General features: G+C 42.8%; 1 protein-coding gene across 1 annotated transcript; it reads right to left on the reverse strand.

Moving 5' to 3' along the window:
- Window positions 1–4,479: 4,479 nt before the first annotated feature.
- LOC135550632 (transcription initiation factor TFIID subunit 9-like) lies at window positions 4,480–18,105 on the reverse strand. The gene is made up of 7 exons (XM_064981624.1): window positions 18,029–18,105; window positions 17,416–17,497; window positions 17,152–17,288; window positions 16,920–17,054; window positions 16,724–16,805; window positions 16,399–16,509; window positions 4,480–4,851 (listed from the first exon to the last, which is right to left on the reverse strand). The coding sequence occupies exons 1-7, from the start codon at window positions 18,062–18,064 to the stop codon at window positions 4,694–4,696; spliced, it is 741 nt and encodes a 246-aa protein (XP_064837696.1). The 5' UTR covers window positions 18,065–18,105; the 3' UTR covers window positions 4,480–4,693.
- Between the last annotated feature and the right edge of the window lie 202 nt (window positions 18,106–18,307).

Raw genomic sequence — 18,307 nt, forward strand, 5'->3', positions numbered from 1 at the left:
GTTGGTAAAACATGGCACTTGCACCACCAAGGTTGTGGGTCTGATGCCTGGGGCCACCCATACGTAAACTGTATGCAAGCATGACTGTAAGTGGCTTTGGATAAAAGCGTCTGATAAATGGCAAATATATAGTGAAGTACATTGACAAAAAAAGATAACAAACACATACCTGCACAAAGGACTGGCTATAATAGAGTATCAGAGGCATGAGGACCGGTTTCATGGGCTTAGTAGCCTCAAATGCAGAGAACTTGCTTACGCATTGGCACATCGAAACAACATTCCTCTCTCAGACAACTGGTCAAGAAAAGGGTAAGCGCTATTGAACAGAGATAGTTATATCTGAATGTTGGCATACATTTGAATGTCGGCAAAAATAGTGTTTAACATGATTTTTTAATGACTACCTCATCTCTGTACCCCACACATACAATTATCAGTAAGGTCCCTCAGTCGATCAGTGAATTTCAAACACAGATTCAACCACAAAGACCAGGGATGTTTTCCAATGATTTGCAAAAAAGGGCACCGATTGGTAAATTAGTAAAAATAAGAAAAGCAGACACGGAATATCCCTTTGAGCATGGGGAAGTTATTAATACACTTTCAATGGTGAATCAATACACCCAGTCACTACAAAGATACAGGCCTCCTTCCTAACTCAGTTGCCGGAGAGAAAGGAAACCGCTCAGGGATTTCACCATGAGGTCAATGGTGTCTTTGAAACAGTTACAGAGTTGGTAGAGTGGCCAGACTGAAGCCACTCCTCATTAAAAGGCACATGACAGCCCGCTTAGAGTTTGCCAAAAGGCACCTAAAGGACTCTCAGACCATGAGAAACAAGATTCTCTGGTCTGATGAAACCAAGATTGAACATCTCTGGAGAGACCTGAAAATAGCTGTGCAGCACCGCTCCCCCATCCAACCTGACAGAGCTTGAGAGTGTCCGCAGAGAAGAATGGGAGAAACTTCCCAAATACAGGTGTGCCAACCTTGTAGCGTCATACCCAAGAAGACTCAAGCCTGTAATCACTGCCAAAGGTGCTTCAACAAAGTACTGAGTAAATGGTCTGAATACTTATGTAAATGTGATATTTCCGTAATTTATTTTGCTTTGTCATTGTGGGGTATTGTGTGTAGATTGATGAGGGGGAAACAATTTTTTTAATCAATTTTAGAATAAGGCTGTAACCTAACAAAATGTGGAAAAAGTCAAGGGGTCTGAATACTTTCCGAATGCACTGTAGGTATTCCTCTTATCTAGGTGGGTGAGGTTAGTGTTGAGTGCAATCGAGATTTCATAGTCTACGGATCTGTTGGGGCGGTATGCAAATTGCAGTGGGTCTAGGTCAGGATTCCCCAACTGGTGGCCCATGGGTGATTTTATTTAGCCCCCCAAGTTTTCTTTCAAACAATTATGATTTTACTTTTTTAATCTGTTCCAAAGTATTCCCATGCTAACAGAGATATACACTGAGTGTACAAAATATTAGCAGGAACACCTGCTCTTTCATTGACAAACTGACCAGATTAATCTAAGTGAAACCTATGATCCCTTATTGATATCACCTGTTAAATACACTTCAATCAGTGTAGAGAGGTGACAGGTTAAAGAAGGATTTTTAAACCTTGAGATTATTGAGACTTTGAATGTGTATGTGTGCCATTCAGAGGTTGAAGGGGCAAGACAAAATATTTAAGTGCCTTTGAATGGGATATGGTAGTAGGTGCCAGGCGCACCAGTTTGAGTGTAACAAGAACTGTAGCGCTGCTGGGTTTTTCACACTCAACAGTTTCCTGTGTGTATCAAGAATGGTCCGCCACCCAAAGGACATCCAGCCAACTGTAAGAGGCATTGGATTTAACATGGGTCAACATCCCTGTTGGATGCTTTCGACACCTTATAGAGTCCATGCCTTGATGAATTCTGGCTGTTCTGAGGGCAAAAGGGGGTGCAACTCAACATTAGGAAGGTGTTACTAATGTTTTGTACACTCAGTGTATGTGATCCTATACAGTAAGCAAGAAATTATGTTTTAGTCAAATAGATCTGTTTGGGCTTCCTGCGGTTAATTTGCAGTACATATTATTTGCAATTATGTTCCAGTCCCCTGAACATCCACTCAATAAAAAAATTGTCCCGTGACTGAATCTAGTTGATGATCCCTAGTCTAGGGTGTCTGGGATGTTGGAGTTTATGTGTGCCATAACCAGCCTTTCAAATTACTTCATGCTTACATGTGAGTGCTACAGGGTGGTAATCATTATGGCAGGTCGTCTTAGATTTCTTGGGAACAGGAATGGTGGTGGTCAGCTTGAGACATGGGGATTAGAGACTGGGAAAAGGAGAACTGTGTGCGCGACCAATAAACTTTGATTTGGTCGGTTTCTTGGACCATACATCCATCCATCACTAATCCAGTTAAGAAGAATTTAGACCCATATGTCCTAATGTACATCTATACTTATGTTACTCCGTTATTAATGTGCAATATCTGATTGTTGTAGTAGCTGGGGAAGTTTTGACAGGACAATCAGTTTCTTACTGTTCATCTCAGGACAATGACAAAAAGTGCGCAAGTCTACTGCTTTGATATTCAAGTGTATATTCCCAATAAAATAATCAGATCATGGAGTCATCAGATTGATGTCTCCCTCTATTAGCAACTGAGTGGAACAAGTCCTCTAAACTATTCCCAGACTGAAGTGTAAAAATCCTATTGTATTCACTCATATCTTGCTTTCTGCATTTGAAGTGCCATTAGAAGTTTCAAGCTTTATATATACAGTGCCTTGCGAAAGTATTTGGCCCCCTTGAACTTTGCGACCTTTTGCCACATTTCAGACTTCAAATATAAAGATATAAAACTGTATTTTTTTGTGAAGAATCAACAGCAAGTGGGACACAATCATGAAGTGGAACGACATTTATTGGATATTTCAAACTTTTTTAACAAATCAAAAACTGAAAAATTGGGCGTGCAAAATTATTCAGCCCCTTTACTTTCAGTGCAGCAAACTCTCTCCAGAAGTTCAGTGAGGATCTCTGAATGATCCAATGTTGACCTAAATGACTAATGATGATAAATACAATCCACCTGTGTGTAATCAAGTCTCTGTATAAATGCACCTGCACTGTGATAGTCTCAGAGGTCCGTTAAAAGCGCAGAGAGCATCATGAAGAACAAGGAACACACCAGGCAGGTCCGAGATACTGTTGTGAAGAAGTTTAAAGCCGGATTTGGATACAAAAATATTTCCCAAGCTTTAAACATCCCAAGGAGCACTGTGCAAGCGATAATATTGAAATGGAAGGAGTATCAGACCACTGCAAATCTACCAAGACCTGGCCATCCCTCTAAACTTTCAGCTCATACAAGAAGAAGACTGATCAGAGATGCAGCCAAGAGGCCCATGATCACTCTGGATGAACTGCAGAGATCTACAGCTGAGGTGGGAGACTCTGTCCATAGGACAACAATCAGTCGTATATTGCACAAATCTGGCCTTTATGGAAGAGTGGCAAGAAGAAAGCCATTTCTTAAAGATATCCATAAAAAGTGTCGTTTAAAGTTTGCCACAAGCCACCTGGGAGACACACCAAACATGTGGAAGAAGGTGCTCTGGTCAGATGAAACCAAAATTGAACTTTTTGGCAACAATGCAAAACGTTATGCTTGGCGTAAAAGCAACACAGCGCATCACCCTGAACACACCATCTCCACTGTCAAACATGGTGGTGGCAGCATCATGGTTTGGGCCTGCTTTTCTTCAGCAGGACAGGGAAGATGGTTAAAATTGATGGGAAGATGGATGGAGCCAAATACAGGACCATTCTGGAAGAAAACCTGATGGAGTCTGCAAAAGACCTGAGACTTGGACGGAGATTTGTCTTCCAACAAGACAATGATCCAAAACATAAAGTAAAATCTACAATGGAATGTTCAAAAATAAACATATCCAGGTGTTAGAATGGCCAAGTCAAAGTCCAGACCTGAATCCAATCGAGAATCTGTGGAAAGAATTGAAAACTGCTGTTCACAAATGCTCTCCATCCAACCTCACTGAGCTCGAGCTGTTTTGCAAGGAATAGGAAAAAATTTCAGTCTCTCGATGTGCAAAACTGATAGAGACATACCCCAAGTGACTTACAGCTGTAATCGCAGCAAAAGGTGGTGCTACAAAGTATTAACTTAAGGGGGCTGAATAATTTTGCACGCCCAATTTTTCAGTTTTTGATTTGTTAAAAAAGTTTGAAATATCCAATAAATGTCGTTCGACTTCATGATTGTGTCCCACTTGTTGTTGATTCTTCACAAAAAAATACAGTTTTATATCTTTATGTTTGAAGCCTGAAATTTGGCAAAAGGTCGCAAAGTTCAAGGGGGCCGAATACTTTCGCAAGGCACTGTATATTTTTTTAACTTAGTTTCAAGCTAAATCCTGCACTGTGGTAATGTGTCCAGCTAGTGTTCCATAAAATACATTTCATAGACTACATTTATTCACACTTTTTTATTTTTATATACAAAAATTAGTGGCACACAAGCATGACACGACACTTACTAAATGTCCACAACAATGATGGGGGAAATTGTAGGCTGGCTGGCTAACCTCAAAACTACCTTCTACTATATTTACAGCACACTCTTGATTTCATCTAGCGGACTCCTTTATCAGATTATCCATGAGGTCATAATGCATCATAGTCATCGTCGTCTTCATGCTTCCTCTTCAGCGATTCGCTGGCCGAGTTCTGTGACACCATGTTTGTGGTGATGAGGATCTTTTTGGATCCGATCAGGGAGGGGTTGATGAGGACATTTTGAACCATTGGGGTGGATGGTGTGGCTGTCGGAAAACAAAAGCCAAAAATATCAGGATTTATTATGAACATTTAAAATGCACATTTTATTAAGTGAATAAACAACTGAATTGAAGCGTCTGAGAGACTTGAATTCAATTAAATCGCATTGGTTACATGCGCCAAATACAACAGGTGTAGACTTTTACAGTTGAAAAAATACAAATATTTGCCAAATAAAAATATTAACAACAATAAAAACAATAACAAGGGTATATACAATGAGTACCAGTACAGAGTCAATGTGCGGGGGTACGAGGTAGTTGAGGTAATACAGTATCAAGGGGTAGGGGTAAAAGTGACTAGGTAATCAGGATATAGAACAAACGGAGTAGCAGCAGCGTATGTAAAAGTGTGTCCGTGTGTGGCATCAATAAGCATATGTGGTTGTATGTACTGTGTGTGTTGAAGTGTCAGTGTAGTGTGTATGTGTGTGTGGATAGAGTCCAGTGAGTGGGCCAGTCAAGGGAGTCAGTGCAAAACAATTAAATTAAGATAAATAAATAAATAAATGGGAGGTCAATGTAAATCATTTTCAGTGCCTTCTGACACTGCCTGGTATAGAGGTCCTGGATGGTAGGGACTTCGGCCCCAGTGACGTACTGGGCCGTATGCACAACCCTCTGTAGTGGCTTGTGGTCGGATGCTGAACAGTTCCCATACCAAGCTGTGATGCAACAATTGAAGATACTCTCAATGGTGCAGCTGTAGAACTTTGAGGATCCGAGGGCCCATGCCAAATCTTTTCAGCCTCCTAAGGGTGAAAGAGGCATTGTCCTGCCCTCTTCATGAATGTGTTGGTGTGCTTGGACTACGATAGGTCATTAGTGATGTGAACACAGGAACTTTAAGCTCTTGACCTTCTCCACTACAGCCCTGACGTAAATGCGGGTGTGTTCGGGCACACCTGTTTCCTGTAGTCTACAATAAGCTCTTTTGTCTTGCCCACGATGAGGGAGAGGTTGGTGTCCTGGCACCACACTGCCAGGTCTCTGACCTTCTTGGGCACAGTCACTATGGTGGTCTGCTTAAAACATATACAGTGAGGCAAAAAAGTATTTAGTCAGCCACCAATTGTGCAAGTTCTCCTACTTAAAAAGATGAGAGGCCTGTAATTTATCATAGGTACACTTCAACTATGACAGACAAAATGAGAAGGAAAAAAATCCAGAAAAATCACATTGTAGGATTTTTAATGAATTTATTTGCAAATTATGGTGGAAAATAAGTATTTGGTCAATAACAAAAGTTTCTCAATACTTTGTTATATACCCTTTGTTGGCAATGACAGTTTGTCAGTCTTCACAAGGTTCACACACTGTTGCTGGTATTTTGGCCCATTCCTTCAGGTAGATCTCCTCTCGAGCAGTGATGTTTTGGGGCTGTTGCTGGGCATAACGCACTTTCAACTCTCTCCAAAGATTTTCTATAGGGGTGAGATCTGGAGGCTGGCTAGGCCACTCCAGGACCTTGAAATGCTTCTTACGAAGCCACTCCTTCATTGCTCGGGCAGTGTGTTTGGGATCATTGTCATGCTGAAAGACCCAGCCACGTTTCATCTTCAATGCCCTTGCTGATGGAAGGAGGTTTTCACCCAAAATCTCACGATACATGGCCCCATTCATTCTTTCCTTTACACGGAGTCGTCCTGGTCCCTTTGCAGAAAAACAGCCCCAAAGCATGATGTTTCCACCCCCATGCTTCACAGTAGTTATGGTGCTCTTTGGATGCAACTCCGCATTCTTTGTCCTCCAAACACGACGAGTTGAGTTTACCAAAAAGTTCTATTTTTGTTTCATCTGACATTCTCCCAGTCTTCTTCTGGATCATCCAAATTCTCTCTAGCAAACTTCAGACGGGCCTGGACACTGCAGGATTTGAGTCCCTGGCGGCGTAGTGTGTTATTGATGGTAGGCTTTGCTACTTTGGTCCCAGCTCTCTGCAGGTCATTCACTAGGTCCCCCCGTGTGGTTCTGGGATTTTTGCTCACCGTTCTTGTGATCATTTTGACCACACGGGGTGAGATCTTGCGTGGAGCCTCAGATCGAGGGAGATTATCAGTGGTCTTGTATGTCTTCCATTTCCTAATAATTGCTCCCACAGTTGATTTCTTCAAACCAAGCTGCTTACCTATTGCAAATCCAGTCTTCCCAGCCTGGTGCAGGTCTACAATTTTGTTTCTGGTGTCCTTTGACAGCTCTTTGGTCTTGGTCATAGTGGAGTTTGGAGTGTGACTGTTTGAGTTTGTGGACAGGTGTCTTTTATACTGATAACCAGTTCAAACAGGTGCCATTAATACAGGTAACGAGTGGAGGACAGAGGAGCCTCTTAACCTCTTGAAACTCTGGGGGCGCTATTTCATTTTTGGATGAAAAACGTTCCCGTTTTAAACAAGATATTTTGTCACAAAAAGATGCTCGACTATGCATATAATTGATAGCTTTGGAAAGAAAACACTCTGAAGTTTCCAGAACTGCAAAGATATTGTCTGTGAGTGCCCCAGAACAGGAGCTACAGGCAAAACCAAGATGAAACTGCAACCAGGAAATGAGCAGGATTTTTGAGGCTCTGTTTTCCATTGTCTCCTTATATGGCTGTGAATGCGACAGGAATGAGCCTGCCCTATCTATCGTTTCCCCAAGGTGTCTGCAGCATTGTGACGTATTTGTAGGCATATCATTGGAAGATTGACCATAAGAGACTACATTTGCCAGGTGTCCGCCCGGTGTCCTCCGTCAAAATTGGTGCGTCATTTTCAGCTGCTGGTATTTTTCCATGGGATTCTGAGACGAAAGCAGGCTTCCACGAACGGCATATCAATGAAGAGATATGTGAAAAAACACCTTGAGGATTGATTCTAAACAACGTTTGCCATGTTTTGGTCGATATTATGGAGTTAATTTGGAAAAAAATTGACGTTTTGGTGACTGAATTTTCGGTTCGGTAGCCAAATGTGATGTACAAAACGGAGCGATTTCTCCTACACAAAGATACTTTCAGGAAAAACTGAACATTTGCTATGTAACTGAGAGTCTCCTCATTGAAAACATCCGAAGTTCTTCAAAGGTAAATTATTTTATTTATTTGGTTATCTGGTTTTTGTGAAAATGTTGCGTGCCAAATGCTAAGCTAGCTTGCAATACTCTTACACAAATGCTTGATTTGCTATGGTTCAAAAGCATATTTTGAAAATCTGAGATGACAGTGTTGTTAACCTTTTGGAACTCTAGGGGCGCAATTTCATTTTTGGATGAAAAACGTTCCCGTTTTAAACAAGATATTTTGTCACAAAAAGATCGACTATGCATATAATTGCTACTGTTCGAAAGAAAACACTCTGACGTGTCCAGAAATACAAAGATCTTCTCTGTGCGTGCCCTTTAACGTTTGCAAAACCAAGAAGATGGCATCCAGGAAATGACAAGGATTTTTGAGGCTCTGTTTGTCATGATCTCCTTATATGGCTGTGAACGCAAGAGGAATGAGTCTGCCCTTTCTGTCGTTTCCCCAAGGTGTCTGCAGCATTGTGACGTATTTGTAGGCAGATCATTGGAAGATTGACCATAAGAAAATTTACCTTGACGACGTGTCCAAAGATCTTCTCTGTGCGTGCCCTTTAACGTGAGCTTCAGGCAAAACCAAGATGAGATGTCATGATCTCCTTATATGGCTGTGAACGCAAGAGGAATGAAAATTGTCCTGCGCCGAAATTGGTGCGCAAAAAGTCACCTGCCAGTATTTTTCCAAACAATACAGAGAGTTTCCACGAACTGCATGTCAATGAAGAGATATGTGAAAAAAACACCTTGAGGACTGATTCCAAACAACGTTTGCCATGTTTCGTCGATATTATGTAGTTAATCCGGAAAAAGTTTTACGTTGTAGGTGACTGCATTTTCGGTTCGTTTCAGTAGCCAGGCGCAATGTAGAAAACGGAACGATTTCTCCTACACACAGACGCTTTCAGGAAACACTGCGCATTTGGTGTGTAACTGAGAGTCTCCTCATTGAAAACATCAGAAGCTCTTCAAAAGGTAAATGATTTTATTTATTTGGTTATCTGGTTTTTGTGAAAATGTTGCGTGCTACATGTTATTCAAAATGCATTGCTAGCTTTGCATACTCTTACACAAATTAGTCAATTTCTATGGTTCAAAAGCATATTTTGAAAATCTGAGATGACAGTGTTGTTAAGAAAAGGGTAAGCTTGAGAGCAGGCATATTATTTTCATTTTCGTTAACGTTGCGTTATGCTAATGAGCCTGAGGCTGTATTCACGATCCCGGATACGGGATGGGTAGTATCAAGAAGTTAAAGAAGAAGTTCCTGGTCTGTGAGAGCAATAAATCTTGCTTGTTTGTAGGTGACAAAATACTTATTTTCCACCATAATTTGCAAATAAATTCATTAAAAATCCTACAAATGTGATTTTCTGGATTTTTTTTTCTCATTTCGTCTGTCATAGTTGAAGTGAAGTCTATGATGAAAATTACAGGCCTCTCATATTTTTAAGTGGGAGAACTTGCACAATTGGTGGCTGACTAAACACTTTTTTTGCCCCACTGTAGGTATTACAGACTCGGACAGGGAGAGGTTGAAAATGTCAGTGAAACTTGCAAGTTGGTCAGTGCATGCTCGCAGTACACGTCCTGGTAATCCATCTCGCCCTGTGGCCTTGTGAATGTTGACCTGTGTTACTCACATCGGCAGCGGAGAGCGTGATCACACAGTCTTCCGGAACAGCTGATGCTCTCATGCAAGTTTAAGTGTTATTTGCCTCGGATCGAGCATAGAAGTAGTTTAGCTCATCTGGTAGGCTTGTGTCACTGGGCAGCTCTTGGCTGTGCTTCCCTTTGTAGTCTGTAATGGTTTGCAAGCCCCATCACATCCGACGAGCGTCAGAGCCGGTGTAGTACGACTCGATCTTAGTCCTGTATTGATGCTTTGCCTGTTTGATGGTTCACCGGAGGGCATAGCGGGATTTCTAATAAGCTTCCGGGTTAGAGTCCCACTCCTTGAAAGTGGCAGTTCTAGCCTTTAGCTCAATGCGGACGCTGCCTGTAATCCATGGCTTCTAGTTGGGGTATGTACATAGTCACTGTGGGGGCGAAGTCATCAATGCACTTATTGATGAAGCCAATGACAGATGCGGTATACTCTTCAATGCCATTGGAAGAATCCCAGAACATATTCCAGTCTGTGCTAGCAAAACAGTCCAGTAGCTTAGCATCTGCTTCATCTTACTTTTTTATTGATCTGGTGGTTCCTGCTTTAATTGTAGCTTGTAAGCAGGAATCAGGAGGAAGGAATTATGGTCAGATTTGCCAAATGGAGGGCGAGGGAGACCTTTGTATGCATCTCTGTGTGTGGAGTACACAGTTGAAGTCGGATGTTTACATACACCTTAGCCAAATACATTTAAACTCAGTTTCAGAATTCATGACATTTAATCATTGTAAAAAAGTCCAAGTCTTAGGTCAGTTAGGATCACAACTTAATTTTAAAAATGTGAAATGTCAGAATAATAATAGAGAATTATTTCTTTCAGCTTTTATTTCTTTCATCACATTCTCCATGGGTCAGAAGTTTACATACACTCAATTTGTATTTGGTAGCATTGCTTTCAAATTGCTTAACTTGGGTCAAACATTTCAGGTAGCCTTCCACAAGCTCCCCACAATAAGTTGGGTAAATTTTGGCCAATTCCTCCTGACAGAGCTGGTGTAACCAAGTCAGGTTTGTAGGCCTCCTTGCTCGCACACACTTTTTCAGTTCTGCCCACACATTTTCTATAGGATTGAGGTCAGGGTTTTGTGATGGCCACTCCAATACCTTGACTTTGTTGTCCTTAAGCCATTTTGACACAACTTTGGAAGTATGCTTGGGGTCATTGTCCATTTGGAAGACCCATTTGCGACCAAGCTTTAACTTCCTGAATGATGTCTTGAGGTGTTGCTTCAATACATCCACATAATTTCCCCACCTCATGACGCCATCTATTTTGTGAAGTGCACCAGTCTCTCCTGCAGCAAAGCACCCCACAACATGATGATGCCACCCCAGTGCTTCACGGCTGGGATGGTGTTCTTCGGTTTGCAAGCCTCCCCTTTTTCCCTCCAAACATAACAATGGTCATTATGGCCAAACAGTTATATTTTTGTTTCATCAGACCAGAGGACATTTCTCCAAAAAGTACAATCTTTCTCCCTATGTACAGTCGGAAACCGTAGTCTGTTTTTTTTTAATGTTGGGTTTGGAGCAGTGGCTTCTTCCTTGCTGAGCAGCCTTTCAGGTTGTGTTGATATAGGACTCGTTGTACTGTGGATATAGATACTTTTGTACCGGTTTCCTCCAGCATCTTCACAAGGTCCTTTGCTGTTGCTCTGGGATTGATTTGTACTTTTCGCACCAAAGTACGTTTATCTCTAGGAGACAGAATGGGTCTCCTTCCTGAGCAGTATCGCGGCTGCGTGGTCCCATGGTGTTTATACTTGCATACTATTGTTTTTACAGATGAACGTGGTACCTTCGGGCATTTGGACATTGCTCCTAAGGATGAACCAGACTTGTGGAAACTAACCGACATGCCAAAACTATAGTTTGTTAACAAGAAATTTGTGGAGTGGTTGAAAAACAAGTTTTAATGACTCCAACCTAAGTGTTTGTAAACTTCCGACTTCAACTGTAGGTGGTCCATAGTTCTTTCCCCTCTGGTCGCACATTTAACATGCTGATAGACCAAATTTCTATCTTATTTAAGTTTCCCTGCATTAAAGTTCCCGGCTACTAGGAGTGGAGCCTCTGGGTGAGCGTTTTCTTGTTTGATTATGGCAGAATACAGCTCATTCAATGCCATCTTAGTGCCAACCTCTGACTGAAGTGATATGTAAAAGAGCTATGAAGAATACAGATGAGAACCATCTTGGTAGGTAGTGTGGTCTACAGCTTATCATGATATACTCAACCTCGGGAATGTAATAGCTCGAGACTTCGTTAGATATAGTGCACCAGCTGTTATTTACAAAAATACAAAGTCCGTCGCCCCTTGTTTTACCAGGCGCCGCTGTTCTAACCTGCCGGTACATTACGTGTTATTTCTTACATTAGTACCCCAGGTCATCTTAGGTTTCATTACATACAGTCGAGAAGAACTACTGTATATAAGATCAGCGTCAACTCACCATCAGTACGACCAAGAATATGTTTTTCGCGACGCGGATCTTGTGTTCTGCCTTACAAACAGGACAACGGAATGGATCGCATGCAGCGACCCAAAAAACCGACTCCGATAAAGAGGGAAACGAGGCGGTCTTCTGGTTAGACTACGGAGACGGGCACATCGTGCCCCACTTCCTAGCATTCTTCTTGCCAATGTCCAGTCTCTTGACAACAAGGTTGATGAAATCCGAGCAAGGGTAGCATTCCAGAGGGACATCAGAGACTGTAACGTTCTGTGCTTCACGGAAACATGGCTCACTGGAGAGACGCTATCCGAAGCGGTGCAGCCAACGGGTTTCTCCACGCATCGCGCCGACAGAAACAAACACCTTCCTGGTAAGAAGAGGGGTGGGGGTGTATGCCTTATGGCTAACGAGGCATGGTGCGATGAAAGAAACATACAGGAACTCAAATCCTTCTGTTCACCTGATGTAGAATTCCTCACAATCAAATGTAGACCGCATTATCTACCAAGAGAATTCTCTTCGATTATAATCACAGCCGTATATATCCCCCCCAAGCAGACACATCGATGGCTCTGAACGAACTTTATTTAACTCTTTGCAAACTGGAAACCATTTATCCGGAGGCTGCATTCATTGTTGCTGGGGATTTTAACAAGGCTAATCTGAAAACAAGACTCCTAATTTTTAAATTTTATCAGCATATCGATTGCGCAACCAGGGGTGGAAAAACCTTGGATCACTGTTACTCTAACTTCCGCGACGGATATAAGGCCCTGCCCCGCCCCCCTTTCGGAAAAGCTGACCACGACTCCATTTTGCTGACACCTGCCTACAGACAAAAACTAAAAAAAGAAGCTCCCACGCTGAGATCTGTCCAACGCTGGTCCGACCAAGCTGACTCCACACTCCAAGACTGCTTCCATCACGTGGACTGGGACATGTTTCGTATTGCGTCAGATAACAACATTGACGAATACGCTGATTCTGTGTGCGAGTTCATTAGAACGTGCGTTGAAAATGTCGTTCCCATAGCAACAATTAAAACATTCCCAAACCAGAAACCGTGGATTGATGGCAGCATTCCCGTGAAACTGAAAGCGCGAACCACTGCTTTCAATCAGGGCAAGGTGTCTGGTAACATGACTGAATACAAACAGTGCAGCTATTCCTTCCGTAAGGCTATCAAACAAGCTAAGCGTCAGTACAGAGACAAAGTAGAATCCCAATTCAACGGCTCAGACACAAGAGGCATGTGGCAGGGTCTACAGTCAATCACGGACTACAGGAAGAAATCCAGCCCAGTCACGGACCAGGATGTCTTGCTCCCAGGCAGACTAAATAACTTTTTTGCCCGCTTTAAGGACAATACAGTGCCAATGACACGGCCTGCAACGGAAACATGTGGTCTCTCCTTCACTGCAGCCGAGGTGAGTAAAACATTTAAACGTGTTAACCCTCGCAAGGCTGCAGGCCCAGACGGCATCCCCAGCCGCGCCCTCAGAGCATGCGCAGACCAGCTGGCTGGTGTGTTTACGGACATATCCAATCAATCCCTATACCAGTCTGCTGTTCCCACATGCTTCAAGAGGGCCACCATTGTTCCTGTTCCCAAGAAAGCTAAGGTAACTGAGCTAAACGACTACCGCCCCGTAGCACTCACTTCCGTCATCATGAAGTGCTTTGAGAGACTAGTCAAGGACCATATCACCTCCACCCTACCTGACACCCTAGACCCACTCCAATTTGCTTACCGCCCAAATAGGTCCACAGACGATGCAATCTCAACCACACTGCCCTAACCCATCTGGACAAGAGGAATACCTATGTGAGAATGCTGTTCATCGACTACAGCTCGGCATTCAACACCATAGTACCCTCCAAGCTCGTCATCAAGCTCGAGACCCTGTGCAACTGGGTACTGGACTTCCTGACGGGCCGCCCCCAGGTGGTGAGGGTAGGTAACAACATCTCCTCCCCGCTGATCCTCAACACTGGGGCCGCACAAGGGTGCGTTCTGAGCCCTCTCCTGTACTCCCTGTTCACCCACGACTGCGTGGCCACGCACGCATCCAACACGATCATCAAGTTTGCGGACGACACAACGGTGGTAGGCTTGATTACCAACAACGACGAGATGGCCTACAGGGAGGAGGTGAGGGCCCTCGGAGTGTGGTGTCAGGAAAATAACCTCACACTCAACGTCAACAAAACTAAGGAGATGATTGTGGACTTCAGGAAACAGCAGAGGGAACACCCCCCTATCAACATCGATGGAACAGTAGTGGAGAGGGTAGCAAGTTAAGTTCCTCGGCATACACATCACAGACAAACTGAATTGGTCCACTCACACAGACAGCATCGTGAAGAAGGCGCAGCAGCGCCTCTTCAACCTCAGGAGGCTGAAGAAATTCGGCTTGTCACCAAAAGCACTCACAAACTTCTACAGATGCACAATCGAGAGCATCCTGGCGGGCTGTATCACCGCCTGGTATGGCAACTGCTCCGCCCTCAACCGTAAGGCTCTCCAGAGGGTAGTGAGGTCTGCACAACGCATCACCGGGGGCAAACTACCTGCCCTCCAGGACACCTACACCACCCGATGTTACAGGAAGGCCATAAAGATCATCAAGGACATCAACCACCCGAGCCACTGCCTGTTCACCCCGCTATCATCCAGAAGGCAAGGTCAGTACAGGTGCATCAAAGCTGGGACCGAGAGACTGAAAAACAGCTTCTATCTCAAGGCCATCAGACTGTTAAACAGCCACCACTAACATTGAGTGGCTGCTGCCAACACACTGACACTGACTCAACTCCAGCCACTTTAATAATGGGAATTGATGGGAAATGATGTAAATATTTCACTAGCCACTTTAAACAATGCTACCTTATATAATGTTACTTACCCTACATTATTCATCTCATATGCATACGTATATACTGTACTCTATATCATCGACTGCATCCTTATGTAATACATGTATAACTATGCCACTTTGTTTACATACTCATCTCATATGTATATACTGTACTCGATACCATCTACTGTATCTTGCCTATGCTGCTCTGTACCATCACTGGGGCGGCAGGGTAGCCTAGTGGTTAGAGCGTTGGACTAGTAACCGGAAGGTTGTGAGTTCAAACCCCGAGCCGACAAGGTACAAATCTGTCGTTCTGCCCCTGAACAGGCAGTTAACCCACTGTTCCCAGGCCGTCATTGAAAATAAGAATGTGTTCTTAACTGACTTGCCTGGTTAAATAAAGGTAAAAAAAAATTTTTTACTTGTAAGTCGCTCTGGATAAGAGCGTCTGCTAAATGACTTAAATGTAAATGTAATGTAAATGTAAATATTCTTTATCCCCTTACACTGTGTATAAGACAGTAGTTTAGGAATTGTTAGTTAGATTACTTGTTGGTTATTACTGCATTGTCGGAACTAGAAGCACAAGCATTTCGCTACACTCGCATTAACATCTGCTAACCATGTGTATGTGACAAATAAAATTTGATTTGATTATATAACCAGCCAGCTGTATGTTGATATTGACTCCGTGAAGCATAAGATGTTACTCTTTTTAATGTCCCATTGGTAGTTTAATCTTCCCCGTAACTCGTAGATTTTATTGTCCAAAGATTGCATGTTTGCTAGCAGATTTGAGGGAAGTAGTGGTTTATTCGATCGCCTTCTCAGAAGGCAGCCCGCTCTCCGGCCTCTCTTTCTCCACCTCCTCTTCACGCAGATCACGGGGGTCTGGGCCTGCTCCCGAGGGAGCTGTATATCCCCCGCCTTGGGCTCGTCAGAGTTGTGAAAGAAGAAAAAGGATTCTGCTAGTTCGTGGTGAGTAATTGCAGTCCTGATGTCTAAAAGTTATTTTCGGTCATAAGAGACAGTAGCAGCAAGTTACAAATGCAGATAAACGAACAACAAAAAAAATCAGTTGGGGGCACGTCTGCCTTCTGCTCCGGCGCCATCTTACCCTGCACAGGGGCACTGGTAGAAATGAGGTAAAACGGAATTCAGTTTTTTTATGGTCCTATACAGCTCGCTGATTAAAGTCTTTGTGCCAGCAACAGTTTGTGACAGTAAATAAACAGCCACGAAAAATACAGATGGACTACAGACTATTATGAAGTATTCTATACTAACTAAGGTGAGAAGAACCTTGAGACGTCTTTAATATTAGAGATCGCACAATTGGTCAGGAGCTCGTAAACCGGCCACCATTTCCTCCGGCGACATTCTCTAATGATGTAAATACATAGTATAAAAGATTACAGTAGACTCCTTCACCAGCAATCTGAAGCAAGTTAGCAGCAAGTTAGCAGTGTGAAATTAAGGTTAGTCTTACAGGACTTGGAGGCTGCAGTCTGTGAGGATGGGATCTGAACGCTGAAGCGCTGCCCCGACAGTGACACTGGCGTCCCCACTTTGGTTGTGACTGACTGCACCGAGGGAGTGCCTGGAAACATGCAGGAAGGAAGGAGTACATGTATTTTCTGTTTCATTACAAAAACAATAGATATGGTAGCAACAGGTCTGCACACCAGGAAGCAAACCCACATCCCACTGTCAAATAAGGACTTGGAGCAGTGTGTTAAAAAAAATATTTTAAAAAATGCAATAAAATGACATGGTATGAGTGAAAACGTAGATTGCACAAAAGGGTTCCTCACCAAGGGTAGGCGTGCTGGGCCTGCTGGACACAGCTCCTATACTGAGGCGAGGCACTGTTATTCTCCCTGCAGATGAGGACACCTGCACAGAAGAGGAACAGTCAGAAGGATTCACAAAAGAGAACATGCTGGAATAGAATACAATAAACATTGATTGCAAGTGCAGTAAAATCTGCAAAGCAGAACATAAGGTTACCTTTTTCTGTATGGACTTAAGCCTGTAGTTAGGAGCAGTAAGACAGTAACGGTCAGGGGGCAAGCGTGGCCCAGTGTATGGCTTAATCAAGGGCAGAGGGGTCTGGTTCTTCTGCCTAGCTACATCCAGCAGGAACTACACAAAGACAACATTGTCAGGAGTTATTCTAGATCATTTATGAACATCAGAAAAAAAATGTAATGTCTGTCTTGGCACTAGTTTTAAATCTTACATCTCGTGGTGGTGGGGAGGTGAAGGACTGGTCCATTCGACACTGGATTGCAAGTCTTATGTCATCAGCATCCACAATGTTCTTCTTGGCATGTGTTGCATAGATTTTGGCATCCTCAATAATAGTTGTCACATATCCTGTAAAATCAAATGATATATAAGGACAGCTGTTCATTGTCTTGATACGTTGGTGTCTTGTAACTACTAAACATGCAATATTGCACACTGAGCATAACTAACCTGCGAGAGTTGAATGTATACTTACTGTAGGTAAATTCCAGCATTTGATTAATAACTCTGGGCTCATACTCTGTTATCCCCATGTCTTTGAGGATTTGGATCATAACCTTTACAATGGAAAAATATGAGCACATAAGCAAGAAATGCAGTATGCTGTGTGGCTGCATGGACAAACATGAAGTAGAATAACATTTCCATGTGTTGTCATCAACTGCACTAGCTAGTTACAACAATAACAGTCAGCAGCTGACGTTAGCTTGTCCTGCTAACTAACAAGCACGCTATTAGTTACCATTCCCACTAGGCAAGTAGATGCCATTACACAAAAACAACGTTAGAATGATATGGAGTTATATTGCTGGACAGCTACTCTACAAATGCACATTTAAAATGAAGAGCGTCTGTTCTTCTAGTTCTAACGTTAGCTAGCTGACAAATAAATAACAAGCTAGCTAAATTGCCTAGCTAGTTACCGTAGTTAGCTAACGTTAGCGAGCTCACAAGCTAGCGAACTTTGACACAATCCTGCAAAAACTAGAAACTTTTATTCAGCTGTCATAAAAGACATCGAACTAAACATTCATCACTAATGAAACTATGACATCTCAGAAATTGTACCTTCGACGGTTTACTCCTACCTGTGCATCTTTAGGAACAGTTTTCGGAGAAGCCATTTTCACGTTTGACCCTTACCCCGCCCATCCACTTCCGCACAGCCGTACTAAGATAAAATCAATATGCATATAGTACCGCCACCCTCTGGTTCACCGCGTTCATGGCACTTAGCTTTATTGTATATTAATTGGGGGCTTTATAAAATATACACATTTACTGTAAATGCATTGATCCAATAATATATATAGCTAGCTATTCTATGATGCAAAAATACAACTCTTAGCTGTTGTGAAATTGAAAGT

Source organism: Oncorhynchus masou, chromosome 12 (genome assembly GCF_036934945.1).
Source record: "Oncorhynchus masou masou isolate Uvic2021 chromosome 12, UVic_Omas_1.1, whole genome shotgun sequence".
In the NCBI taxonomy this organism is placed as follows: Eukaryota; Metazoa; Chordata; class Actinopteri; order Salmoniformes; family Salmonidae; genus Oncorhynchus; species Oncorhynchus masou.